This window comes from Microtus oregoni, unplaced genomic scaffold (assembly GCF_018167655.1).
Source record: "Microtus oregoni isolate MIOR12 unplaced genomic scaffold, Mior012 000005F_ref0000423, whole genome shotgun sequence".
In the NCBI taxonomy this organism is placed as follows: domain Eukaryota; kingdom Metazoa; phylum Chordata; class Mammalia; order Rodentia; family Cricetidae; genus Microtus; species Microtus oregoni.
The window spans coordinates 17,961,202-17,989,052 of record NW_024543064.1 but is presented as its reverse complement, the minus strand read 5'-3'; the positions used below and the strand labels follow the sequence as shown (position 1 = coordinate 17,989,052).

At 56.1% G+C, this 27,851-nt stretch overlaps 1 protein-coding gene across 1 annotated transcript; it reads left to right on the top strand.

Annotated features, from left to right (window-relative positions):
* The first annotated feature begins 2,537 nt into the window (after positions 1 to 2,537).
* Runx3 (RUNX family transcription factor 3) lies at positions 2,538 to 26,198 on the top strand. Its single transcript, XM_041652502.1, has 5 exons — positions 2,538 to 2,984; positions 5,122 to 5,278; positions 12,786 to 12,890; positions 20,213 to 20,362; positions 24,442 to 26,198. The coding sequence occupies exons 1-5, from the start codon at positions 2,709 to 2,711 to the stop codon at positions 24,972 to 24,974; spliced, it is 1,221 nt and encodes a 406-aa protein (XP_041508436.1). The 5' UTR covers positions 2,538 to 2,708; the 3' UTR covers positions 24,975 to 26,198.
* Positions 26,199 to 27,851: the final 1,653 nt, after the last annotated feature.

The window sequence follows — 27,851 nt, the reverse complement described above, 5'->3', positions numbered from 1 at the left end:
CCTGTAGAGGACACACCGAGGTGCTCTTTAATGGGGCATTTGAGAGACAGCAGGATAGTGTCTTTCAGTAGGACAGAAAAGGAGACAGATCATATGGGGGAGAGAGGGTGTGATGGATGAGTCCTGGTTGGTGGCAGGGGCTCTCCCCGTCTGAAAACTGACAATACCGAGGTAGGTCTAGGTTTGTCAGTACAGAACAGCAGAAGGAAACTGTGTGGGCACCAGACGGATCTAAGGATGAAAGTCTGAGCCTTCTATCCTAGTCTCAGAATGGGTCTTGGAACAGAAGTAGGGTGCGTTTTCTGTTGGAGAGAGTTCTGCTGGTCGCAGGCCCTTCGGTGTCCGAAACTCCAGATGAGGGCACCTATCCATTAGAGCCAGGGCGAGCCATTGAACTAACACCACGCTTTTCGTTGTCCAAAACGTGGCCGCAGATACAGTGAGGCGAACAAGCACTCTGTCAGAAAGCTGTTCTTTCACGGCTCCCGGGAAAACCAAGGCACTGCAGCTGGCGCACATCTGTGCGCTGAGTCTGGCGGGCGACGCTGCAGCCAGCAAGGCGCCAGCGCCAACTAGTGGGAGGTTCCGATCACTGCTTCAGCCCGAACGTCCCTGCGCCCGAGAAGTCGGGCTGCGTACAGTTCCCCAATCCTTCGTTCTGGTGCCCACAGGGGGCAGGTGCCTTCCAAGGGTTGTAGCAGAGTACGGATTTGGGGTCAGACACAAGGTTACACCAGAACTTCATTCTCTGGAAACCTGTTTGTTAACTCGCTGTAGGGACATAAAGAGAAATCCTGCGGAGGGGCTAATAAACGGGGCAGATGCAAACTGGAAACGACTGGAGAAATCGAATTTACACACCACTGAGGATCCCATGTCATGGTCATGGCCCGCAGTCATTCGAGGGCAAAGTAGGTGCCTCGTCGTGGGTATGATCCCTACCTGGTGGCAAGCAGTGGTCCCTTTCCAGGGGAGGCCCCTGAGGGCACTTGTACCATAGCCAGGCTTCCAGGAGTTCCTCTGGTCCTGAGGTCGTTGCGCAAGGACTTCGGTCTAGTGATGGGCGACTCGGAGTCACTAGTTCACTAAAATGTCCAGCAAGGGACCCTCACTATCCCTCGCTTCCTCGATAGCCTGGGGCGCTGGCTTGAGGCCCAGAGAGCAGGGCGGGACAATTCGGGTGTTCCTCGGATTAGGGGACAGAGCTCGTTCCCACTGTCGTGCACCCAGGGCCTGATTTCGTTTTTAACAAAATGGAGTGTGCTAAACTGGGCTCCAGGATGAAGTCTTGATGCCGCTGCCTTTGGATCCTAGGTAGCGTCGCTCTTGGGGCTTGGAATTGGTCGTTAGAGACACGTCCACCGCTGCTGGCAACGAAAATGCAGTCGAATTTCCAAAGAACCTAGAGAAACACAGGCATTCGTTCAGCAGTCCCAGGAGTGCACCTGGGGAGGGGGCGGCACCCAGTGACTGTGGGCTTCGTCAGGCTCTCCTCTCCTCTGTAGCCCTATAGTTGTGCGTCTGTGCACCCATGCCAGGCCTAGGAGCCGGGAGAAGGAAGCTTTGCTGGCATTGCGTACCCCAGGAATGGCTGGGCCACCAGGCATGAGTAACAGTGCAGACCCTGGGACCAGTTTCCTACAGAGCCCCTTGGCGCACTGGGGCCAAGAAGACGATGGCTCTGCCCTAGGAAGACCCCTTTCTACCCACAGGGAGAAATCAGTCCGGCCCCTCTCCAAGTCACTGACAGCTTTCTTCCTGCCACAGACCTGTGTCCCTTTCCACGTCACGGAAAGGTGCATGCATAAGGGGGAGGGGAGGTGACACCAAAAAGCACACATGATGCAGGCCCTGCTGTATTTTTCAAAGAGCCGCGGGCCGCCACGACGGAGAGGCTTATGAGATCCTGAAACTAGTTTTGATTGGACAGGAGCAGGGTGGTTGACCCCAACCCACTGTCGATCCGTGTGGGAACCCCCATTCTGTTTGCCTTGAATGTTGACACAGAGGCTACAGAGGGCCAAGGCCGTGCGGAGCTGGGGAACGTGGAATCTCGCGTAGGGTGGAAGCTCTAGGATCAAAATTGTTGTGGGGTAGAGGGAGTGAGGAACCAGCCTTGGGTGTCACCGCAGCGACCAGCTGAGGGTGCAGGTTCCGGGCTGCGGTGGCCAGAGCTGGAGCAGCCAGGCTGTGACCCGAGGGAGGGGGGGCCCGAGGAGCAGTCAGAACGCTGGAAACCGATTTCTGCCCAGGTTGCTGCGACTGCTCCCGACTCCGGGGGACCGCGGCTCCCGCGAGGCTGCAGGGACGCGGGTGTCTAGACCTTTCGGGGCGGGGCCTGGCCCCTGCTAGGCTCGCGCGGGCCCCAGACGCCCGATCCTGCCGGGCGAACCCCGAGCCTGGGGGCTGCGATTGGTTGCGCCCCGCGTCGCTCGCGCGGCCCCGCCCCACGGCCCGGGGTACTAACCCCGCGCGCGGCGGCCGCGACGCCGACACTCGATTCTCTAGGATCCGGGCTGGGGCCGCGGCCGCCGAGTCCGTGGGGCGGCCGCGCGCGCGGGATGCGGGACTAGCGGGCGCGCGGCCGACCGTCGGGGCGTCCCCCCCCCCCTCCGGCGCCGCCCCCCGCGCTGGCCGGGCCCCGAGCCGCCGCCTTCCCGCCTCCTGCTTTCCGCGGCTACGGCCGCCCGCGCCCTGACGGCTGCGGTATGCGTATTCCCGTAGACCCGAGCACCAGCCGCCGCTTCACTCCCCCCTCCACGGCCTTCCCCTGCGGCGGCGGAAAGATGGGCGAGAACAGCGGCGCGCTGAGCGCGCAGGCTGCCGCGGGCCCCGGCGGCCGCACCCGGCCCGAGGTGCGCTCAATGGTGGACGTGCTGGCCGACCACGCGGGAGAGCTTGTGCGCACCGACAGCCCCAACTTCCTCTGCTCCGTTCTGCCTTCGCATTGGCGCTGCAACAAGACTCTGCCAGTCGCCTTCAAGGTGAGTGCGGGGGGGGGGGGGGGGGGGCGGACCGGGAGGACATGGAGGAACCTGGGCGCCCCCATTGTGGGAACCCAGGTTGGAGAGGGCATGGGAAGCATTGGGCTGGGAGGACATAAAGGGAGATGATAGCTGGCAGGACACGGGGGTGCCCAGGCACCCCTGCTGCAGGGCCCCAGATCCGGAAATATTCTGCTGGACCCCAGACGATCCCGCTATAAGAGCCCAGAACCCAGAGGACGTGGGGACACCAGGTTGGGAGGAAAGGGGAGCACCCAGACAGTAGGACGCAGGAGTGCCTGGTCACCCACGCTGCAGGAACCCAGGCCTGGAAGGACGTGGAGGGAACCTGGGTGTCCCTCTGCAAGAGCCCCGGGTCCAGAAATATATGGTGTGCCGAAGTCAGGGACGATACAGGAGGGCGGCCAGGAGAAATGGGCGAGGGTAGTCCTCCTGCCGCTCCTGCTGCAGGAACCAGTTACCGTTACCGGGGACCCCGAGTAGAGATCGGTGCACCGCGGCCTCACAGCCACAGAACGCGGGGACTTGGGGAGCTCCCTCTCGGATGCACCGACAGCTTGGAGGGGCCAAACCTCTCCACCTGGCCTTGGCAGGGCCCTGCGTAGTATGGCGACGTGGAAACGAGATGATTGGAGCTTCCAGATTCTTCGGGCACAGTCTAACCGGGAAGAGAATCAGCAGAGCTGGGCGAGGACCGGGAGGTGTGGGGTGCAGAGGGCGAGGAGGGCCTGGCCTACCCCGCGGCGCCGCGCCTCCTGCGCTGCCGCAGAAACACTTCCTTCCCACACTCTCCACCTCGGGCAGCTGCAATTTTGCACGGGGCGACCATAGGCCGATCCTGGAGCGTGGGTCCCTAAAGTGCTGCCTCCCGCAGAAGTCTGCATCCCGAATGACAGGCTTAGGACTCCATTCTGGTAGCCCTGAGTCGTTCAGAGAGGTTTTTTTCCCCCATCTATGCCAGGGATAGCCAAGTGTTTCATTTTCTTCTCTTCTTTCTTTCTTTTTATTTTTTTTTAAAGGGGACAGCCAGATGAAACGAAAACGCCTTGGTTTTCCCCTAAACCTCTCACAGCTGCCGCGAGAAAGGGCAGGGCAGGAAGGGCCAGCGGCTTGAGGAGGTAGTGGTGCCCTAGGTGGCTGGAATCGCCGGCTGCTGACAGCTGAGGCCCTCCTTGCTCCCATTAAGACTTCAAATTGAAGAGAGAGAGAGAGAGAGAGAGAGAGAGAGAGAGAGAGAGAGAACTATAGAGATCTCTTTGAGGTCTCCCGGGTGACATCTTAAAATACCAGTGGGGGAAATCTCCCGAGGAGGAGGGGGAGGAGCGGGAGGAGGCCCGTGTGACTGTAATCGTCAGATCGGAGGTTTTACTGTCACTTGGAGCTTAAAAGGAATCTTTGAAATTAAAAGAAGACAGGATGTTGACAGGAAATCTGGCCTTTTTAATCAGACCCCAAACATTTTCTCCTTGAAATCTTTACCATCTGGATCCCCAGCCCCTGCACACGGCAGCCACGTTTAAATGGCTGTGACTCTGTTTAAAGTCTGGTTCAAAAGGCATCTGCCTCTTGGTGTGCCTTGGGTGGGGAGGAGGGGCAGCTACACCCACCCATCCAGCAGTTCCCAGCAGGTACCCGGGAAGCCATCAAAACGGGGGTTTTCTGGATCGCATTTTGCATTTTCTCTACATAACGAATCCAGACTCCACTGAGGCTATTTAACTACGCCTTGGTCACATGGCCGGGCCAAATTTCGTACCCCAAAGGGCGATGCATTAACCGAGAGCAAGGAGTACCCCCGTTGTTATCATTGCTGATTCTTTTGCTAGGAGCTCTAGTCTTCTTTAGCGCCCCGCCCTTAGCAGTGACCTTGCTGATTGACAGCTCTAGCTTAGACTAAATTTAATAATAATAATAGTAAAGGGATGGTTTCTTGGGGCTCATTTAGGTAGGGAGGGTAGAAAATTCATCCATATAGGAGAAGGGTGTACACCATTTTGGCCTGTTCTAACGGCAGCCTCCGAGAAAGCTTCCGTGAGCCCCGGACCTAGGGGAGCTGCTGGGTGCACTCCTCCTCTTGGCCTTTCTCAGCTGTCCTCTTTCCTGCCGATTTCCTCAGGTGGTGGCACTGGGGGACGTGCCTGATGGGACGGTGGTGACAGTGATGGCCGGCAATGATGAGAATTACTCCGCTGAGCTACGCAATGCTTCCGCTGTCATGAAGAACCAAGTGGCCAGGTTCAACGACCTTCGCTTCGTGGGCCGGAGCGGGCGAGGTGAGCTGGAGGGACCCTGGGATGACAAAGGTAGGGACTGGAATTGAGGGAGGCAGCTGGGTCTCAGCAAGAGCCCCGGTCGGTCGGAGGATGGACGTAGATCTGCAAGCCCAGTGCTGTCAGGTTAGCCCTTTTATGTGGCTATGTGTATGGTCTCTTACTAGTAGTTTTCTCCCAGGTTCCAGGGTTTAGCAACTCCTAAAAGCCTCTAGCGCTGCTGCCTTATCCCATTAGCACCCCTGACCTCCCAAAAGATGCTGGAAGAAGGCCCTATGAGCACAAGTTCAAACAGGGTGTGGGTGTCTTTTGGTTGGGGCCTAGGCACCCCAGTCACTCGCCTCAGGGGCAAGAGTCCCCGTGGTCTCTGGAGAGCTCTGGGATTCCTCAAGGAAAATTCAGATTGGAACGGTGAATGTTGGAAAGAGAAGTTTGGAGGCTATCATTCCAGCTCCGGGATCACGCTGGTGGCTGCCCTGTCAGTCTGACCCACCCCGGTAGTGGCAAGAAGGCAGGACCAGACGCCACAGTGGCTGCCGCCAGGGGCTGTTGAGTGGGAGGCGCTGGGACCCGAAACCCGTCATCATGTAACTCTGGGGTGGAGGAGCCCTTCTAGTTCCCATGCCCTGAGGATAGGAGGATCTGCGGCTTTAAGGCTGCTGAGAAGTGGCTGAGCCTTGAAGTGGCTAGGCAGTCACCTTCCTCTGAAGCTCTGTGAGCCCTCCAGGGTTAGGAAGTGAGCTGGCTCCCAGCTGCCAAGGCTGGGGCAAAATGGTACTTTTCAACACCAATAAACAAGACCTTCTCAAGGTTGGCGTTCCCTGGGAGCCGGCAGCCTGCTCCCACTGGGCATCTGGGCACCATTTTGCCCGCTGCAGCCGTGCGGTATATACATACAAATGTCAAACATATTTTTTGACTTTTCAGCATTAATTAAAACCAGAGCGTTATTTGCATGTAATAACTGTTTACTTGTTACTTTTTATGAAACTGAAATAGTTTACATTCTTTTGAACATTTCCTGTTCCTGTTGGCTCCCTTCCCCATGCACAGATTTCTTTCAAACGTAGCCCTTAACTGGCTGCAGGTTGATGGATGGAAAATGTTTGCTTTTATGAATTAAGCTCTCGTTGCTGCTCCTAATTAGTCCCCAAGCCCCTTTTGTCATCCCCAGTCCCTGAACCCTTTGCAACTTAATCGGAGCCCTGTCCCTGCCTGAGTGGACCGTCTCTGGTACAGGGCCCAGGTGAGGGGGCACATTAGAGCGCCTGTCCCTAGACAAGTTGGTAGAAAGCGAAGCATTCTGGGAGCCCCACAAGGCACTAAGCACTCTGGGCTCCCCTCTGCCATCATTCTGCTCCCTCTCCGGGGAAGTGACAGGAAAATTAAAGGGTGATGCTTCTCTGATGTACGATGGCCTCTCTACCTACTAAGACGTATTTTTGCCTCATTTTGAAACAGTCTTGCGGCACTATAGGCTGCCCTGGAACCTGTTACGGAGTCCAGATTAACGGCAGGTTTTCAGCACTGCCTCGGCCTCCTGGGTGCTAGGATTGCAGGGGTGTGCTGCCACACCTAGCCCACGGAAGATTTCTTAGTGAATCTTGCCACCCACAGACCCCGAAGGCCCCTCGGGGAGAGAGATGTTTCTAGGGTGCCACTGACTTGCATGATCTGGGACCTTTGGAGGCTGGGTCTGGGATAGAAGCTCAACGTCTCCTTGCCAGCCCCAGTGGTTCCGAGAAGGGAGGAGGAAGCCCCATAGACATCCCAATGCCAGTGGAACTCTGGACCGAGTGCTCTTGGCTCCTGCTCTTCCAGCCTGAGTTCCAAACCAGCAAAGGACTTCCTGGATAGCATTAGGGAATTGACCTAACCTCTCTGTGCCTCCGTTTCTTTATCTGTGAAATGGGTGGGTGATGATGGCCCATTTTAATGAGATATGGGGTGGATGAAGGAGTTCTCAGGTCCTGAGAGTTGGGTACACGGTAGAGATTTTGTTCTTTAGATGGTTGGCACTGGGAGAGCCTTTGAGGTCCCTTTGAGCACTGCCACACTCTCTGATTCTCTGATTGCAGTGTGGTTTGGCCGGGGGTGGGGGAAACCCAGAAGGTGTGCACTGTTGAGTGGGAGAGATGGAGGCGCTGATGTGAGGAGGGCTGTGTTGAGGTCCAGGGTGCAGGTGGCCACGCCTCTGTCATGCCTGTCCCAACAGCTGGGAAATTCCCTCTTGAGAACATTCCTCTGACACGGAGAACCTGGGCCACTTTGGGCCAGGAGAGACAACCCAAGAGTTTTCCCTCATCCTTTGATGTCTGCCAGAACTAAGAATCCTAGATAAAAATTTCTGTGCATTTTGGTGTTTTTTTTTTTAATTCCTGATTTTGTCTGAATCCCAGAAAGGTCACTTTCCGTAAAAGCCAGGCTAGCACTAGCACCCTGCATGCATCGGCCCCCTGGCCCTCTCACCGGGCTGCAGGTGTGAACCAAACTGCGGCGGCGAGCAAGCCAGGCAGCCCCCCTCTCCAGCTGCAGCCCTCCCTCCTTGCCCTAAATGCTTTGTAATCTGCACTTTAGCTTCCTTCAGGGGCCGTTCAGTCCAGGGACAGCCTCTGTCGCTCCACAACTGAGAGGAAAAGAAAATAAAAATCATTCGCGGCAGATACAGATTTGAATATGTAAATACCCCGTGAGACCACGCCCCTTAAACATGGGCAGGGCGTCCTTCAAAGAAGCCCCTGACGTCGGGGTGACAGGACTCAAAGCGTGACCGTGGCCTAGCTGTCGGTCTGTGCCAGGACTTGCGGTAGATGGGAAAATTCTCTGAACAGTGTTTTGTTTGGTTTTGCTTTTGCGGGGGGGGGGGGGTTGTTTTGTGTTTGCTAGGTATCAAAGCCTGACTCTAACTCGTGCTAGCTCAGTGATCTTACACTGAGCCCCATCCACGGTCCCCAGCTAAAAACAAAACAAGACCCCATCCTCTGAAAAATCCAGTAGTTATTAAAAGAATCCCCGAATTTGCTTTAATTTAGGTAAAACTGACGTAGGTTCATGGCTCAGGGAGTAGTTTTTTTGTTTTTTGTTTTTTTAGCACATTTTTTCCTTCTTAGGAAAAATTAATTCTTTGTGGCCCTGTACAGTACTGGGCTTGTGTGTGCTCACACACACACACACACACACACACACCAGTCCACGTGTGCATGAACTCTAGCGCGCAGGCGCCCACCTCTAGGACTGGTGCCCTATTAGCCCATCGCCATGGCCAGTCCCCAGCTTGTCTTCTAGGAGGCAAAGTAACCACTGGCCTAGGGATCTGTCATTGACTGGCTAAGAAGCAGCCTGGGTATGAGGAGCCGCAGGTGCAGGCTGATGGGACCAGTAGACAAGGTCAGGTGTCTCGCAGAAGCTGAGAGGCTGCAGAGCTGAGGCGCGGTCCCCAGAGTCCAGGCAGCTCCTATGGGCGGGGCTTGTCCCACTCGTGCTTCCTGACCCTCTTGCGATAGCTGATTGTGAGGACTGCAGAAAGCGACGTGTGTTTCATGCACCCGGAACAGCCCAGCCTTCTGCTCTCCAGCTAGGGCCAGCTCTCCAGTTCCTGGACTGCAACTCCTGGCCTTGTGGCCTGGCCCCATTGCATGGTTACTGGGCTCCTGTACTGCCACCCACCTCCTCCATCTTCCTCTCAGCTTCCTGTTCCGAAAGAGAGATGCTCACACCGTGCACCACCAGGGGGAGAATTGGGTACTGGGGGCAGTTGGCCCCACCCACCCATGCTTCTCAAGGTTTCTCAGGCTCCTAGACCCCAACCCCGATGTCCTGATTCCCTTTCCTCTCTGTGGGTAGCTGAGAAGGCAAGGAACTAACTGTTGAGGTCTGTTGGTGACCTCAGGGGTGGCATGTGGTTTGCTCCCTGGGGGCAGGATGGGAGGGGAGTGGTGGGTGTTTGCGGGGCTGGGGGCAGGGAGCAACTGCAGCAGATTCTGGGTCCTGCCTGGATACTGTGTGAGCTGACCGAGCATGGCCCCTCTGTGATCCGCAGTCTTTGCATCGGGGAAACTGCTGCATTTAAAATAGTTAATGCATTCTCTACCACACACCTGGTGGCATGCTGGGGACTGGGGGCAATAGCGGAACACCTCTGGCTCCCGTGAATTTAGCATTATGGAGAGGGAGAGGTGGTCAGCTCGAACATGGATTCTGAAGGGAACTTTGCAAGGGTTTCAGGGCAGGAGGTGCATGGGGCTACAGAGGGGAATGGCTGCTGGGGAGGGGGTTTGTGGTATGTTGCCACTCTGTGGAACAGATTTCATAGTGAGTTCTAGGCACGGGTCTGATGCTGACCATAATACTGACTTTATGATGAGCATTGGGCGGCGGGGGGCAGGTGTTCGGAAAAATCTGTAAGGACTGTCGCGTGATCTCTGAATGTCTGTGTAGCTTGTTGGTAGCAAGGTCAAGGTACCGCTCATTAAACTTGTGTGGCTTGTGGCTTGCGCTCTGGCTTGAGAGAGGCTCTTCCAGTTAGGGGTTGGGGACAATACTATTGCAAATTTTTCTATCCCAGATCCCTGGCCCGATCTATGCTAAGAAGGGTCAACCACAGAGGCCAAACTGAAAATGTCCACTTTGTTTGTTTGGGGTTTTGGGCCCTGGGGATGGAACTCAGGGCCTGAAGCATTCTAGACAAACCTTCTACCACGGAGTCACACCCCATGGCCTCTGAAATGTCAGCTTTAAATAAAGTGGCGAGGGAAAGCCCTCGTTGAGAAGGTGACTCTCCAATACAGATTTAATCCTCTGAGTCAGGAGTCCTGGCAGCTAGGGCTCCAGGTATCAGCCCACCCCACCTTCACTGTGACCCCAGAAGCAATGAGGTCAAAGAGCCAGACCTGCTTCCCCTTAGTGCCCCCTTGATTGGGAGGAGGAGTATAGGAGAGAAATGGCAGAGAGAGGAGTGTCCCCAAGGCAAGTGGAAAAGAATCTGCGGCCACCTGCCCTGTGTTTCCCTAGACTGCAGTTTCTCTTTCCAGAAATGAAGCAAATGGGCTCTGGTCTGAGGGTGAGAGCCAAGCTGGCTTTCCTAATCAAATGTCCAAGGATGGATCCATTCTGACCTCTGCTGCCCGCCTGGAGACCCTCTTCAGTGAGGGAGCTATTTCCCAGGGTGCTCCAACTGCATTCTCCCGAATCCCAGAAGCCCTTGGGTTCCGAGGCTCAGCTGGCCCGCCTGCCTGCCTTAGCCGTGCTCAGACGTCTCCTGTTTCCGGGGCTAGAATTTTCCCTTGAGCAAAGAGAACATTAAGATGGCTTCTGCCCTCTTGCACAGCAGGGCTGTGGAAACTAACCCACTCCTTGGGGCACCATTAGCGAGACCTGTCTCCAGCAGGCTGCTGGGGCCACTGGGGGGCCACTCCAAAGAAGCACAAATGCTTGGACTTGGGCTGCCCACGGGGAGTTCCCGAGCTTCTAACTCGGGTTGACAGTTAGATCCAGAGAAGCAAAGCAGGTCAAGGGGAAGTCGGGCTTGGGTATCTGTGGAGTTCCCCCCTTCAGCCCAGTCTCATCTTAAACCGTAACGGTGCTGGCCTAGTCCTTGGCGAGACACGCAAGGCACAACAAAGCTTTGGACACAGCTCAGCATACAAAGTGACAGAATGACTAAGTTGCTTTAAAAAGAAAAAATAGGCTTGCCCTTTGACATCCCCTCACCTTAGACCTTGCGGTGGGCCAGACAGAGCCTTCGCGGCAGAATACCTTGCAAATACACCTTCATCTGTTCCCTGCCTGGGAAGACCTGTCTAACACCGAGAAAGAGAAGGCAGGGTGAGAAAGGGCTGAATTTAGAAATCGGAGTGTGGTGGCCTTCACCCAGACAGCCCAGAGCTATGGACAAGCGTCAGATGGAGAGACTGTCAAAGGTCCTCAAGCCCCAATGGGAAAGTATCAAGACTAGGAGGTGGTGATGTGTGCCAGATTCTGGTGATGGATAGTGGCCAGACACAAAGTTTCAGTCTCAGTAATAAAGGAAAGAAAGGCAAACAAAATCAAGAGCAATTCGAGATCTTCCTCACGATAGACACGAGCCAGTGGCACTCGGGTGACGTATGGCCTCACATCGCTCATGATGAGGTATGTGTCCCCAGAGAGCCAAGATTGGTCCTCACAACTCATCCCCTGAAGTGGCCTATTCGCTCGACATTTCTTGAGACTCTCTGGGAGGAAGGCAGAGATGCAGACAGAGATTTTGACACATGGAAGGTCACTTCCATTTTATTTTAAATGGTAAAGATTTTTAAAAAAGAAAGAAAAAAAAGTATTATTTTAAAAGATTTTTCCCCTCTCAGGAATTTTGAATGGAGACGTTGGAGCCAAACGTCTATCTAAAAATAGAACAGGGTTCTGGAAATAACAGTCATGTCTACAGCTCTCAGGTCGGTCCTCCTGGAGCTCTGGCTGCACACAGCAGCAAGAAATAATCAACGACATCAGGAGGTGAACCAATCAAAACGGAGACTTCCACCAGGGGAATAGTTAGCAGCCATTTTATGGAGAACTTGTAATGCTGTCGCGGGGAAAGAAAACAAGACAGGACTAGAGAGGTTGCTCAGCGGTTAGAGCACTGGCTGGTCTTGCAGAGGACCTGGGTTCAATTCCCAGCACCTACATGATGGTTCACGACAGTCTGTAAATATGTTTCCCAGGGATCTGAAACCCTGTTCTGGCCTCTGTGGGGGCCAGGTCACACACAGGGTGCATATACATACATACATATATACATACATACATACATACATAGATGCAGGCAGAACACTCAGACAAATAAAATAAATAATTTTTAATTGAAAAAAAAAAAGATAGGTCCCAGTACAGTACTTGGGAGGCAGATGCAGGAGGATCTTTGTGAGTTAGAGGCCAGCCTGGTCTACACATCAAGTTCCAAGACAGCCAGAGTTACATAAAGAAACCCTGTCTCAAAACAAACAAAAGATAAAACGGGAAAAAAAAAGCTATCGATTTTAGTGCCACAGCAACTGTGTAAATATGCGTGCCCACACCCAGGGGGTGGAAGAGAAAACCCCAAATGATGCTGGCGGTTATCTCCGCTAGTGGAACTGGGGGCGGGGTTTCTTCTCTTTCAAATATGTTTTGTGTTCTCATTTTTTTCTATAAAGATCACTAATTATTTTCAGGAAAACACACACACCCATTTGTGATCTTTACCTCAAAATGGTATGAGTCCCTAAACAGAAAGATTATCACAAAAATATAGTCACACAGAAGGGAGAGAAGCCAGGAGGGCAGTGTGTGGTAGGACATGGTGTGTGGTGGTGGGGGGGGGGGGGGGAGGCATGCCTCCTGAGGCCTGGAATGCCGAGCCCAGCAGCTTGAGCGAAACTCCCCCTTCCCTCTCTTTGTGTTTAAAGTCAGGGACTGTGGCAGCAGAATGCAGGTGGGAGACTGGGGGGCAGTGAACGTGTCTGGCATCAAACTCCTGCCTTGATTTCCCCAGGGAAAAGTTTCACGCTCACAATCACCGTGTTCACCAACCCTACCCAAGTGGCCACCTACCACCGAGCCATCAAGGTCACCGTGGATGGACCCCGAGAGCCCCGACGTAAGTGCCACGGAGCCCTGGCCAGGGCAAAGAGTCCAGGGGGAAGGGTGGCAGAGGTTGGACTATAACTTTGTGTCTCGCTCAGAGCTGTCTTTAACTGGCTCAGCCCAGGCTCTGAAGGGTCAGCAAGGAGGCCAAGAGAGCAGAGCTCTCTAAGGATGGCCTGGAAGAGGGATGGAACCATGGGGGTGCATTTAGGGCGGGGATTAGGCCAGTTTTCTCTATGTCTTAGTTGACTCTGCACTGATGAGAAATATAGGGTAACAGCCTCCCAGACTAAAGCTGCTCCCTTGTGCCATGAAGCCACCCGGCTTCTGAAACCACTGGATCTTCAGGGTCCAGCCACACTGAGCCCGGGATCCACAGAGACGAGAAAAGGAGTGCACTTGGAGTTTGCAGTATATACTGAGCCCCGACTGCATCCAGGGCATCTCGGTCCATCAGAGTAGTGTCTGCAGCGGGAGGTGGAATTTGCAGTTTCTTCAGGGTCTCCTCATGACACCTGAGACAAAGGGTGTCCCTGTGCCAGGGAGGTGATGGCCCAGGCCTGATGGCTGGGTGTTCGTGGGGACCTTGACCTATGCCAGGGGGGTTCTGCTCCTGCCTCAGGCTTCACCTCAGGCTGGTAGGGCTTGTAACAGGAGAGCAGGCCCTGGGACCTCTGCTTAGGGCCCAGGAGACTCAAAAGAGTGTGGCTTGCATTCACACTGGTGAGTGCCGGTCAAGCCTTGGAGGCAAGCTTGACTTCCCTCAGGTAGCTCTTGGGAGGGGCCCAGAAATGGACCTTTGGCCTTCGGGAAGTCTCTTTGCCTCAGGGTCACCTCCTCCATGTCCTTAACTGTAGGTCTTAGACAGGCCACTTCCAGGCTCATTTTTCTTGTCTGAAGAATGGGTTTGCACAAGCAGGCGACTCTATGGCCAGGAGACAGGCACTGAGCACCTTCTCTGTTAAGGGTGCTGATCTACACTCCCCCTCCCCGCGAGCCTGCAGCTCAGTGGTGGTGTGTACATAGCGGAGGGCTTTGGAGGATAGAAAGGCTTCATGGGCCCCCATGTCTGGTTCTTCCCCTGTACTCCTACCATCAGCGCCATCAGCAGATAGCCCTCCTCCCTCAGGAGCAGCAGGGTAGCAGGGTAGCTGCTGGAGCCCCATTAAAGGGGCCATCTCCCCAGAGTGGGCTCAGCATGAAGACGCAGCACTTAGGGCCACCAGTGGGTCTGGGAGTTAGTTAGGGGCAGGATGGAGAGGTCCCAAGTGTCCCCAGCGTCCCCTCTGTTCATCTGCTAGCCCAGTGCTTCCTGAGGCCTGTGGATGAGGATGTGGCTCAGCCTGCCCAGGGGGTCCTATGAGTCCCCTGCCTACCTTCTCCTGGTTCCTCAACCCCACACCTTAGCTGGCCCTTTCTGTAATAAGGTGGCTGGGAGGGGGACAAAACAGGAAGAGGTAGCTGGGGTCAGAGGCTGGGATTGCCGTGTGCCCTTGAACACATATTATCCCTCTCTGGGCCTGCTTAATAGCTCCTTTTGCCACAGAGCAGAGGGGAGTGGCCTTTCACCAGGATACCCCATCCTTGGGACATACTTACTCCTGCCCATGGCCGACCTGACCCAGAAATCAGGACTGCAATACCTAGCCTCTAGTCTCAATATGTTTATCCTTCCTCTTTGTTGGACTCAGTTTCCCTATGTAGGAGAGTGAAGACGCCCCGCCCCCAAACACACACAGCTGCTGGCCACCAAGTGATCCTCTCTCACAGCCCCCTGCAGTCTTTGCATGAGCCAACCCTCTGCAACATCCCTCACCATGGGGAGGTAGCACCACTGCCTGAGGTGACCATAGCATCTCCAGACTCCAAGTGGGTCTCCTGGAGGCCCAGGAGGCCCAGGTTGAGTGGGATTTAGAGGGATTTTGCAGTTCCTGACTTTTCAGTGTTGACCCACAGGAAATGTCACAACCCTCTGAGATCTGACCAGCCTCCTGGCTCTTAGATTTCTGTACTTTCCCCCTGGTCAGCTGGCTCTGGGACCCCCGTGAGGTCAGAGCCTCTGTGGGTAGGTGGGGCTGGCCCCGAATCCAGGAGTCTGCATCCCTGAGGCCCAGCTGTGGTTTCTGTGGCCAGGTCGTTCCCCTCTGGTGCCTTGCAGAGCGTGCCCAGCCTGCAGCCGGGTGGCCAGCTGGGGCTGAGGCTGGCTCAGTGGCTTCCTGCCTGTGTGGCCTCGGGTTTCTGATGCATCCCTCCCAGTCGCTGGGGACTGGTTCAAATGCAGGTTGCTGAACTGGATTCAACATCAGGATGGGAGGTGATGCAGGGCCTGACCACACTGGTGGTGACCACAGTTTGGGAACAACTAGCCTCCTCTGCCAGGCTCAGCAGGTGCTGGTACCTACAGTGTGGGACCCAGCTTTCTCACCTCCCAGAAGCTGAGGGCATGGCCTGGAAGTGTCTCTTCCCCTAAATGCACACAAAGCAATTCCCACAAATAGTTTCCCGGGCACCTGGCATCCCTCCAGCACTGTTCCATGTGCAGGGGACACCACCCTGAACCCCACCTTCTGGTTCCCACCCTCCTGGGCCTCACATTCCAGAGGAGAGAAGGGGAAGCAGGTTTTACAGTGACCATGGCCAAATCTGGTGGAGACTCTGCCTTCCTCTCCTGCCCTCTCTTCCCCAACTCACGCCACTCCAGCTGCTGGTCTCCCAGGTGCAGTCCTGCCTCGGGGCCTTTGCACAGCTGCTTCCATGCCAGAGTTGTGCCTGCACACTGGTCTGCACGTTCCACTGTGCCAGGCTTCTTTTCTTGTGCTTGTCAATCACTTGCCCCTGGCCCTGAGGATGCCCACACAACCATTCAGGAATAAGCTAAGTAAGTAGGTGTTCATTTCCAGCAAAGCTGGGAGGAGGCTGGAGTAGGCAGAGGGTGGGCAGTTGCAGGAGGCAGGTGTTGGGGGTCTCCTGGTGAGGTTCAGTCCTGAAGGAAGTGGACTAATAGTAGTGTGGCCTCTTAGGACCTGGTATGGGCAGGGAAAATGACGCAGTGTCAGACGTGGGCTTTGGAGAAGACTGACGCGTGGTGTCACCCTGGGCTTCAGGTGCGGGGAAGCTGAAAGGTCTAGAGAACCACACCTGGTCATTCAGTACCTCCGGCTCCCCAGAGCCTGGGAACACCCACTAAAGTCTGGCAGATCCTTAAGAACCTGCCCAGCAGAAGAGAAAGGGTTAACCTCAGACCTCCCAGCTCCCCTAATCAGGCCCAGGCCTGGAAGCCCCAGTTGCAGCCCTGGGCGGGAGCTACCTCCCTGCCACTGGCCCTCCGCCAGGCGGCTTCCCTGCCCCGCCACCACTGGTTTTCATCTGCTCACAGGGGGCCAATTCACAGCAGACCACCCCAGGTCCGGCACCCGCCTGCCATCCCAGCGGCTGATCCGAGTCCGGTGTAAATCTCCCCACAGGCCGCAGAGCAAGCTCCGCAGCAGGCGCACAGTGGCTGCTGTGTGTGGGTTGGGGAGTAGCAGGCTGCAGAGCGGCTGTTAGGAAGCGCTGAGCCAGCGCAGGGCCTGGCGGCTGAGCTCACCTTGTTCCCGGGGCCCTGCCCGACTTTGCCTCTCCCAGCATCCTACCTCCTGCCTCACTGAGGCCAGACATGGAGTTGGCCTCCTGCCAGCCAGAGCCCCGCTCTCCTCTGTCAGAGGAACTCTGTGGGCTAGGCAGCTCATTCCAGGTTTTCTATCACCTTGTGACCTTGGCCTGGTGCCTTCTCCTTTTCCACTGTGAAGCTGGGGGTGGGGGTGGGAGCAAGGGAGCCTACCAGAGAGCTGTGGCCTTGAAGTTGTATGTGTGGTGCACCAGGCATAGGAACCCCAGCCTCTTGCCCTGCCAGCTGAAGGCTGGGGCTAACCCTGGCGGATGCACCAGGAGTCTGGCAGGTGGAGGAACCCATGCTGGCCTGGTTGGGGGACAGTAAGGGAGTCCCAGCTGGACTACATAGTGTGTCCCTGGGGAGTCTCCCAGTCCAGGGGCTTTGATCTGGGTCACCTGCCTGTGAGGTTGGATAATGGCTTGGCTCTGTAGCATGGGAGTTGGTGACCCAGGAGTGGGAGTCAGGTCAAAGCGGGGGACTGACACCTCCCCTGAAGATCGGAGTCTGTGGGCTGTGTATTCAGACCCTACTTCCCCCAAGAGTGTAGGGGAGGCTCTAAGCTTTTCCCCCCATTTTACAGAAGAAACCATGGAGGCCCAACATCAGCAAACTTTCCAGGAGCCACCATCGGATGATGGCTGCCTACAGTGGGCCTGGGGCTACTGGCCCTGGGTTGGGCTAGCTGAGATCTGTGATCGAAGACCCCCAGCAGGAGGCTGGCAGGCAGTGCAAGCCAGACCCACAAGTCAAGGGTCCTTCCCCAGTGCCCTCCTCCCCATGAGGGACTCTACTTTCACCAGGCAGATCTACCCACCCCGGGGGAGGGTGACAGCCACTCTACAGATACGGAAACTGAGGCCCAGAGGAAAGCAACTTGGGCTGCGGTAGCTGTGTGATTGGCACTCAACCCTGAGTTTCAAAGCAAGGCAGAACCCGTCAGGGCTCCACTGAGACCCTGAGTCCTAGTTAGGATTTTTGTTGCTGTAATGTAACATCCCAGCCACAAGCAAGGGGTTACGAGTGACTTCATCTTCCAGTTCCCGGTCACACTCCCTCACTGAGGGAAGTCAGGGCAGGAATTCAACGCAGGAACCTGAAAGCAGGAGCAGACTCAGAGGTGGCCGAGGAGCGCTGCTTCCTGGCTTGTTCCTCAGTGATGGAAGATGACGGAAACCCTTTCCTTCCCAAGATGCTTTTGGTCATAGTGTTTTATCTCAGAAACAGAAAAGTAACCAAGACGCCTGTCGTGTCCCTCTGCTCATGTCCCCCCCCACAAAGTGCAGTCGGGGCTGGGCCCTAACACCATGTCACACCCTGAGCTTCACAGCCTTGCCCCTTCCGGAGATGGGCTCTGGGGATAAGAGGTGACCAGTTGTCTCCTGTGAGTTGTCAGCCTGTCAGTGGCTCCTCCCAGCCTCGCCCTTTCCCACCTGTACAGTGGGGGCATGGCGGTTCTCCCTGATGAGGCCACACAGGCCAGCGGCTGGTGTGCCTCCTAAGCCTGCTGCAGAGAAAGCTCCCTGGGCCCAACAGGCTCCAATTTCTTCTGCTCTTAGCTGTTACGGGGCTGTTCACAGGGCTCTTAGGCTGGACCCAAAGGATAGGGAGCCTTTCCGGTAGAGGCTGTCATGCTCTCAGGGCAGAGGGTTTGAGAGAGGACAAGCCAGTAGCAGCAGGAGGCCAGAGCTGTTCAGGGGTGCCTCTCTTTCTACTGGCAACTTGAGGCCAATATGACCAATGCTAACTTCTTGTGGTTTTAAGTTAGTAACTCTGCAAAGGAGGGGACTTAGGTGAACAGGCTGTGCAGTGGGTGTGGGGGAAGACAGTGACTGAGGCACAGAAGGGCAAGACCCAAGTGACTGAGGGAACCAGACAGCTCCCTGCTCTCACTGTGGGAAAAGGAATAAAAGGGTTTTTCTGTGGTCCTCCTCCCCGGGCACAGGCCAGGCACTTCCTTTCAGTTCTGTTCCCAGCATGAGGGCCTCAGCCTCCGGGCTCTGAGACTTTCTGGCGCCCTAGCCACGTGGGGTCACCAGGCTCCCCTCTGCCTCTTCCCTGGCAGTGTCTGCCTCTTCCCTGGCAGTGTCTGCCTCTAGTCCTGCACAGCCACAGGAAGCAGTCCTGTGCCATCCTGTCTTCCAGTGTCCCCACTGACCCATGGGAGCTCCAAGGGGAAACAGCAGAGAAGGAACAAGGGGTCTTGAGTTAGGGATCTGGGCTGTCTTCTGGTCATCACCCTGGCCTCGGTGTCCTGCTGTGCCATCGGCCTTCCCTGTGGTCACTGTGATAACGACACTGTAGCCCAAGGGGAGGGAGGTGTGATGGGTGAGACCCATGTTGCACCTGTTTAGGTCCGTCCTTGAACCCAGACTGTCCCCAAGCCCCCTCTCCTTCCGCTGGTCACAGGAGCAGTTACAAACACACAGTTCACTGTGACTCAGAACCAGGTCCTTTGCTCACCAGTGACGACAATGGCAGGCCTGAGGTTTTACACCAGCATTTGTTTGGCCCCACTGGCTGCCTTGGAGCTTGCGGTTGACTGAGACACCCATTTCCTCGCACCCAAGCTGCCATCCAGCCAACCCACAACCTCCCATCTATCCGGTGGGCTTCCTGCCTGTTGAGATGTCTTGGAATTTATTGTCCCCAGCTCATCCACACATCCCTGCCATCGCCAGTAGCCTCAGAGCTGGGTTCTGGCACTTCTACTGAGCCAGAAACCACACGGTGGCACCATGATGCCAGTCAGTCATCCTCAGTGAGGCAGAAGCTTTCGGTCCAGTCCGCAGCCACCCACCTGTCTCATCACAGGCTTGCCCGACCTCCAGGTCCCCAGGCACCGGAGTCTGCAGCACCCGCTCCAGGTGCCTCAGAGCACGCTCTCCTCTTCCTTTCCTAGAGCCGTGGGGTTGCGACAGCTGCTGCCCACCATCCCGCTGGCCTCAGCTGGTGTCTTATGAGAGGACAGCAGGGTTCCCTGGCTATAGCGGCCTGCCTTCCTGGACCCCCTGCTCGTTCCTGGGCTCTCCCGAGTCCACTTGGACCTGGGGCAGGCATGGGTGGGAGCGCTGAGATCCATGAGGCCTAGCATCTTTATGCTTCACTTTCAAAGTCAGGAATCGGGTTCTTTTCACAGCCTCCTCAGGTCCCTCGTCCCAGCAGGGGTCAGCGGTCATTGCCAAAGCCCTGGACTCACTTGTCCAGCCTCAGGTAGAACAGTGAAAGACCCTCTCGTCCCACTCAGCTTTATGTCAATCAAGAAAAGTCCGTGTCAGTCCAGACCCAAAGATTCAGGCAAACTTTTCATGATGTAGCATATTGGGATCTGCATGGTCGGGATGAGGGGAGTATCACACCTCCTCCTGACTCCTTGGCAACACCTGCCCAAGTAATTCTTCTAGGCCTGTTGCTGCCTCGGTATCCTTTTCTGTCAGACCATGCTGGGGAGGTTTAGGTGGTTCATAGCTTACCACCACAGCCTGCTGTCCCAGTCAGAGCTCCCGGGTAATGTAAAAATAACCATTCTGAGGCGAGATCAGACAGCCTGAGGAGGCACGTAGCCACAATCTCTGTTTTGTTCAGAAAAATCAGAGAGTTCCACGGAGGCCCAAATTAGACTCCAGGGAGAAGTTCCCAACAGGGCAAGGCATTGCAGTGGCTAATGGGCTCCCCGTGCTCCACAGGGCACCGGCAGAAGATAGAAGATCAGACCAAGGCCTTCCCCGACCGCTTCGGAGACCTGCGCATGCGTGTAACGCCCAGCACCCCCAGCCCCCGGAGCTCGCTCAGCACCACGAGCCATTTCAGCAGTCAAGCCCAGACCCCAATCCAAGGTACAGAACAGCAAAGCTCTGTGGGGATCAGGCCGGGCTGTGGAAAGGGAGCCAGGATGTGAAGTCCTTGGGGAAGATCTCGGTGGACAGCTGGGGCAGTTTGCAGTTTGCACGACCAGGTGCCTGGCCCTGGGATGAGCATGAGATGTGGTGACCATTCCTCCCTCTGAAACTTACTATTCCCTAGAGACATGAGGGTAATCCCGTGGTGGGCATAGAGCCATAGCCACCGGGTCCCCACTTTGCGCATACTCCCACTACCTCAGCCTTCTCGTGGTGAGGGGAGATACCATGGGGATATCTCATTTCCTTCTTCCCTTGAGACAGGGCTTCTTTGTATAGCCCTGGCTATCCAGAACTACCTCTGTAGACCAGGCTGGCCTCGAACTCAGAGGGATCCGTCTGCCTCTGCCTCCCGAGTGCTGAGATTAAAGGTGTGCGCCACCACCACCACCCAGCAGGTTGGAGATATCCCTTCCTGGCACCGGGTGCTATTCACACCTGAAACTGTGGCATGGGGTGCCAGCACCTCCTCATCCGGTCTCTCCACCCATGGTCGCACGAATAGAGAACTCTAGGACTGGGCTCTGTCCCCACGGCCTCGCTGAGGAGGCTAGGCCGCAAGCAGATCTCCCTGAGTTCTGTTAGTCCAAGCCACCGAGGCCTGAGAGCTGGCTGCTGCCCTGTGCAGTACCTGTCCCTTCAGCTCACCAGCGTTGGCTCAGGGGCAATGTGGCAGATGAGTGAATTGAAACTGAAGAGGGTTGTGCCACCCTTGGGCCATGTAGCCATCTGGTGACCAAGTTCAGTGTCTCCCTTGGCCTGTCCCTAGGTTAGAGGCCTGAGAAGGGACTGGCCATGAGGGCCAGAGTGGGCTGTGTGCTGGCTCATCTCTGCCCTCCTTACCTTATGTCCTTCTCCACATTGGTCTTTCCATGAGGACATTAACCATGTGTCCTAGGCATGAGACAGTATCAGGGGCGTGGCATCATCCCTTGGTGAGCCAGGAAGCTGGCTCAAGGTAAGGAAAGGCCTTACGCCCAGCTTGCCTAAACCCATGGGCTTGTGATTTTGAGATTCAGCTTTTGAGCCCTGGGCCTTTGAGGTTCATTTCTGGCCTCAGTAAGTGCCCTGCCTCTACCCCATGCCCAGCCCTGTCCAGGAGTTTGTCCTTGCCCCAGCTCCACAGGCCAGCTCCTACAGAGTCTGGCCTGGAAGAGATGGATGGAGTCCAGCCAGGAACACCTCGAGTCAATAGTACTGGACAGTACTTCCTGTGCACCAGTTCCTGTGAGGGAAGAGCACATGGCTGCCCTGCCACAGGGAGAGGGTATGGTCTTTGGACTCCATGCTCCCTGGAGCCAGACTCAGCCTCTCAACAGCCCTGGGCCTCACCCAGCCAATGTGGCATAGAGGGCCAGTCCTTCTCTTGTTGCATCCTGATAGAGGACTCCTCAGCCCCATGTTAGCTCCAGCTGGCCTTCTGGGGTTCAGGAGAGGGTCCTGGATACCCACCACAGGAAAGAAGCATGGACTTCATTATCAGGTCCACCTAGGCAGTTCTAGCTCGCGTGCATTGGCTGTGTGATCTTGGGCCAGTAACCTAACTTCTCTGAGCCTTACTTAGTGTGCTCATCCATAAAGTAAAAAGAGGTCTCCATCAGAGTGGCTTTGGCAGGCTCAGATATGAAGAGTCACACTCTCTGGTCCTCCGTCCTGGTGGGACTAGGTCCCAGAAGCCCCCCAGGATACCTCACCACTTTCCTTGGTGCCGGTTAATCGCTTTGACCCCTAGCTTTGGTTACTGCAGGCAGTGCCAAGATGGGGAAGGGGGGAGATTGCCGCAGATGCCCACAATGGGGGCTTCTCACAGCTCAAAGGGCTCATTCAGCTACATGTAGCAGCTGGGGCAATTTGGAGAAAATGAACCTTTCCTCCTGCTGCTGGGTTGGCTGTCTGACAGTGGACCCGGCAGCTCAGATTTCTTGGGGCTGTGAGGCTGAGGCTGAGGATCTGAGGGGGCACCTAGGGCAGGTACTTCCCCACCACTCTGGAGGAGACGCGGGAGCAACAAGGAGAGAGGAAGGAGGGGTCAGTGGCCTCTCCACACATCCCAGTCCCTCTGCTGCAGGGCCTCGGTCCCACTGTCCCATCGCAAGTCTTGTTCGGTCTGCTTGGAGAAGTGAGGTCCCTGAGAGCGGGCGTCAGTGTCCGGTGTCCTCTCATCTTAGAACGTCCCCTCCACGGGACACCAGCATGTAGATGGGCATCAGGCACCTCGACCTCCCAGACCTCAAGGCAGACTAAGCAGACAGAGAGCCCTCGGTTTTCATGTCAGAAAGCCTCAGCTGCCTGACCCTTGTCCTGTCTCCCCACCTGGAGCCAAGGGCAGCCCGTTGTGATGCTCCACAGCCTGAGATGCTGGTGCATGGAGACCCAAGGGGTAGCAGACACCTGAGGTCACCTAATGCCTTTGGCAGAACCCAGGAATCAGGAGCCCTTGAGCCTGCATCCCCAGACACAGCTGGTCTTGGCCAGGGGGCCCACCCAGATCCTGCTGGCCCAGAGATAGACCTCCCCTGGTCTTCCATTCATGATGGGGGAGACAACGGGCTGAGGCTTGGCGGGCCAAGGTTCTGGGGACTGTTCCCTGTCAGGGTATGAGGAAGGCCCCAGGTCAGGGTTTCACCTTATTGGGGACCCAAACCGGCCACGTCTGGGTACCCACAGCAAGAGGTGTGACGGCGGCCGCCACGATCAGAGAGAGCAGCACGGGATGCCAGACCTGGCTCAGTTCTCGGCGTTTTAAGTGGATTAACAAATTTGATCCAGGTCCCCAGGAAATTGATGCGCGGAGAGATTAAGTGATTTGACAGAGGACACACAGGGAATGAGAATCAAAGCCAGGAAGAGTGGACGGCTCCAGAGGCCCCATGGAAAGTCCTGCTGCCTCCACAAAGAGGCAGTGCCCAGCAGGCAGTGTTGGGGCTCAGAACAGTGTGCTGTGTGACCCGCATGCCTCTCCCTTGCTGGGTCCCTGTTTTCCCACCAGTGGCGTTAGGTTTGTTCCCAAAGCCCATGGGAATGCTGGGATCGGGGACCTGTGATTATAGAAGTAGGTATACAGTTGCCACATCCCCTCTTAGAGCCCACTGAGAAATTCAGACCCCTGGCATTGCTGTGCCGGCTCTGACTGCATACTAACCAGCCTGGGGTCTGGACCCGCAAGTGTTTCTCTTAGCTGCGGAGGTGGTGAGGGTTTCGTGTGTGGAGTTGTGTGACTAACAGGTAGCTTCAGCCTGCAGGGCAGACTTAGAAGACATAGACTCAGGAAGTGGGGATGAGGACCAGCAGAGCCCACCTCCCCCAACCAGGACCCCAATCTACAGGTGTGCCCCTCCAGAGGGCACGGGGATGTTTGAATGCTGCTGCCTAGGCTCTGTTACTTAGCCCATGGCTGCTCCCAAGATCAAAAGTGACATGTCTGTCTCACTGTCCTGCTGAGAACTGTTCTGACCATCATCTGATGCCTTGACCCTCTTGACTGTGCAGTTTACAGGCAGGTGCTGTTTATCATACGTACATACATACATACATGCATGCGCGCACGCACACACACACACACACACACACACACACACACACACAGTGGCCCCAACGGAGAAGAGACCTTCTGGAGCATTCCAGTACTTTCTGTGCATGAGGGGGACAATCAGCCTTTCTCTATCTCTGCCTCAGTTTCCTCCTCTTTCAGCTTCCGGTCTTGCTGGGCCCTGGAGACCCTATTCACACGCTTGGTCTTGCCAGCTCTCCAGAGTGAGCTTGTGGGGAGCCCTATCTAGTGCATGTCCTAGCAGGCTGGGAAGGACACATAGGGCGACGAAGGGCTGTCCCCTTTTGTCCCCTCTGCTTTGGCCTAGAGTTCCACTCACCTAGATCTCACAAGAGGTCCCAGAGCAGGGTCCTGCACAGCCCAGCTCAGGCAGAGGAAAGGGTCCCCAGGAGGGTTACCCCACAGTGGCAGAGGACCCACGGTGATCATGGCCTGCGAACCTGACACCCCCTCTTGCTATCCCTAGGCTCCTCAGACCTGAACCCCTTCTCGGACCCACGCCAGTTTGACCGCTCATTCTCTACGCTGCAAAGCCTCACGGAGAGCCGCTTCCCGGACCCCAGGATGCACTACCCGGGCGCCATGTCTGCCGCCTTCCCCTACAGCGCCACGCCGTCGGGCACCAGCCTGGGCAGCCTGAGCGTGGCGGGCATGCCAGCCAGCAGCCGCTTCCACCACACCTACCTCCCGCCGCCCTATCCCGGGGCCCCTCAGAGCCAGAGCGGGCCCTTTCAGGCCAACCCCGCGCCCTACCACCTCTTCTACGGTGCCTCCTCCGGCTCCTACCAGTTCTCCATGGCGGCTGCGGGCGGTGGCGAGCGCTCGCCCACCCGCATGCTGACCTCCTGCCCCAGCGGCGCCTCGGTGTCCGCGGGCAACCTCATGAACCCCAGCCTGGGTCAGGCTGATGGCGTGGAGGCCGATGGCAGCCACAGCAACTCGCCCACGGCCCTGACCACGCCGGGCCGTATGGACGAGGCCGTGTGGCGGCCCTACTGAGCAGCACCCTGGGGACTCGCGGGCCACCAGGACTGGCCCTCCAGCTCCAGGCTACAAGAAGAAACAGACTTTGGCCTGGTCCCAGGGGCCAGAGCTAGCAATGGCTCCCAGAGCTCTGTCCAACAAGTTTGAACAGAGAATGTGAGGACCTCCCCCAGGACACTGCCCCAGCCCAGACCCACCTCTGTTTTCTCCAGCCATGCCTAGGATTATCTCCTGAGTCAGAGGCTACCCCTGTCCATGAGGAAGGAGGCCTTTGCTGGCAAGAGAAGCCCAGGCTCGGAGATATCCATACTTCCTCTCTCTCACCCTGCACCCGGGGACCAGCCCTCACTCTGCATTCGTACCCATCAAGTCAACTGGAAACCCCAACCCCTGAGATGAAGGACCCAGGACACACCCCCACAATCCCAGACTTGACTTCCCCCATTACCCTAGGCAAGTGATCCTTGGCCAGTTCTAGCTTCCCCTAAAGATATCAAGCTCCAGAGCAGACCCATCCCTGGTGGCAGGTCCCTAAAGTGAGGATGGCCTCAACACCTCCCAGCACATTCCAGCCTGAAGGGACAGCTTGGTTCTCAGGGGCAGAGAGGTGGGAGCAGAAAGGCTCACCGTGGGAAGCAATGGGATGGCCAACATCCCTGCTCAGTAGGCTCCCTCGGTCCAGCCGAGCTGTGTCCCAGGTCTTGACTCCCAACCCAACCCGCAGCTCTGCTCCCTACATGTTTATAAGAAGAAAACAGCCTAGAAGCCAAAGAAAAAGTGGCTTCGTCATGCGTTTTAAAACGAAGTCTGAGAGATGAGGTACTGTGTATCTGAAAGCCCCGCCTCTACTGGTGTGATGTCAGCAGGATCCTGCCACTCTCGGACCCCACATTCCTCATAGGAGGGCAGGGGGCTCCAGGAGACCTTTTGGGGTCTCTGCTGAGGTGTGCAATTGCAGATCAGTGTCCAGACAGAGGTCAGATGGGAAGTGAGGTCTTGGCCTAGGGCTTGGGTCATGGAGACTGTGGGAAACTGACAGTGGGCTAGGTTAGAAGGCTTTACCAGAGCTGCTCCACAAACTGAGTGAGCCACATCCTGTGTGGCCTTGGAGCGTTCCTCTAAAAGGCTCCTTAGTGACGTCTCTGTGGTAGTGCTTGGCCTTCCCCCACCGGTAAGCACTCCGCAGGTCAGAGAGTCCTGACAATCCCTTGCAAAAGCCTCTTGTTTGTTACAGTTTCTTTTAACCTACCTGCTGGGGGGGGGGGGGGGGGGGGCGGGACCAAAACATTTTCTATCTCTTGGAAGTAGCTGAGTTAGCCTTCCAGCTCCTGCACCCAGAGGGGTCTCCTCACCTCTTCTCAGGAAGCAGCTATAGCCCATTGCCCTCCTACCTGCCTCACTACTGGTCCATGGTGTAGGCTGGCCCAGGCTACCAAGGAAGACACCTCCAGGGTCCTAGCACCCAACACTGTGCAAACCACCCCAGACAACTGCCCTTCCTGATATCCAAACGCAGGTGGAGATGGGAAATCACACACACGCCATTACTTCTCTTTCCCATCTCTGATTAACAGTGACAGCTCAGTCTGTTTTTGGTCCTACGGTCAGTACAGGCAGCGGGGGCTGGTAAAAATGGGTCCTTACTCGCAAGGCTGCTTTAAAGTGCTACCTGGAAGCACTGGCTAGAAGCACAAGGAGGCTGAAGGGCTTGATACAATGTCACTGTAAGTGTGCTGGTGGGTGCTGATCCTTGGTGACATTGTTCCCCTGAAGTACCCTACCTGCTGTGAGCAGGTCTTCCTGAAGCGGGCTCAGAGTCCAGGGGGAGGAGAGGGCCTGCTTTGCACTATAGGCTGCTTTGATGTGTTTGTTGTTGGTTTTTTTTTTAATGCACAATTCGCTTGTACAGTCAACTGCCCATCTTGGGTACTATTTAACTGTAAAATGAAAATTGTATTTGTTACAATAATATAACAGATGCCTTGAAGGACCTGTGTTGGTCTTCTAGAGTTGTGTGGGGGGGAACCTCCTGCTCCTGGGCAGGAGACAGGGCTGGCTGTGTGGGAGATACCCCCGTGCTGGGAAGTCCTCCAACCTGCTCCATCGAGGTAGCTCCAGAGACCTGGCCCAAGGACCTCTAAAAGGCCACCCTCCTGGCTGGGCTAGCACCCCAGAACATCAGATAGACCCTCAAGATTACACCAACCTGTTTTCCCTCTGCTGGCCATGTCAATCATGTTCCTGCACAGTCCTGTCTGACACAGATCAGATTTGAGAAGGGACAGGTTGAAGGAGCAGCCGGACACCCCGGTGTGGAACCTTCCGGGTGGGTACCCTGGAACGGGTGTGGCGGAGGCCCCTCAAGAGTGAGAACCCCTCTTAGGTGAAGACCTTTCCAGAGTGAGGAGCTCTAGGAAATAAGGATCCCTTTGGTAAGCCCCTCTGAAGTAGGTGTCCCTCACCCCCACCAGGGTAGGCTTGCTGGGACACAGGGCGGCAAAGCGGTCATTTGGAGATGAGGTAGCTGAGTAAGAAAGAGCTGTCATGGGTCCCATGGCTCCCTGTAGCTGGTGGTTGCCAAGCTGAGACCACACCCTGAAAACAGGGGGCTGTGGATGACAGTGGGGGACCCAGCCTGATAATCCCTTTTTACCCTTCCATCAGGGAGGTTCAGAACCCTACCCCAGCCTGTGCCTGACCAGATGGAACAGACAGACAGACAGATTTTCGTAAGACAGCCAAAGTGCTGTGGTGCCCTCCTCAAAGTTCTGAGGTCCTGCCCTGTTGTGTTAGCCTGCCCAAGATCAGCCCCCAACAGGAAGTTCCTGTTTTCCTACCCAGCAGCAGCTCTGCCCACAGAATTCTGACCACCACTACCATAGAACCTGCCCC

What these genes read in the sequence shown, in the direction of transcription:
- Runx3 (XM_041652502.1), top strand. Translation starts at nt 2,709, where the DNA reads ATGCGTATTCCCGTAGACCCGAGCACCAGCCGCCGCTTCACTCCCCCC. An exon ending in TGGACCCCGAGAGCCCCGAC is followed by an intron (nt 12,891 to 20,212) that starts GTAAGTGCCACG and finishes CGTGCTCCACAG; the next exon opens with GGCACCGGCAGAAGATAGAA. An exon ending in AGCCCAGACCCCAATCCAAG is followed by an intron (nt 20,363 to 24,441) that starts GTACAGAACAGC and finishes TGCTATCCCTAG; the next exon opens with GCTCCTCAGACCTGAACCCC.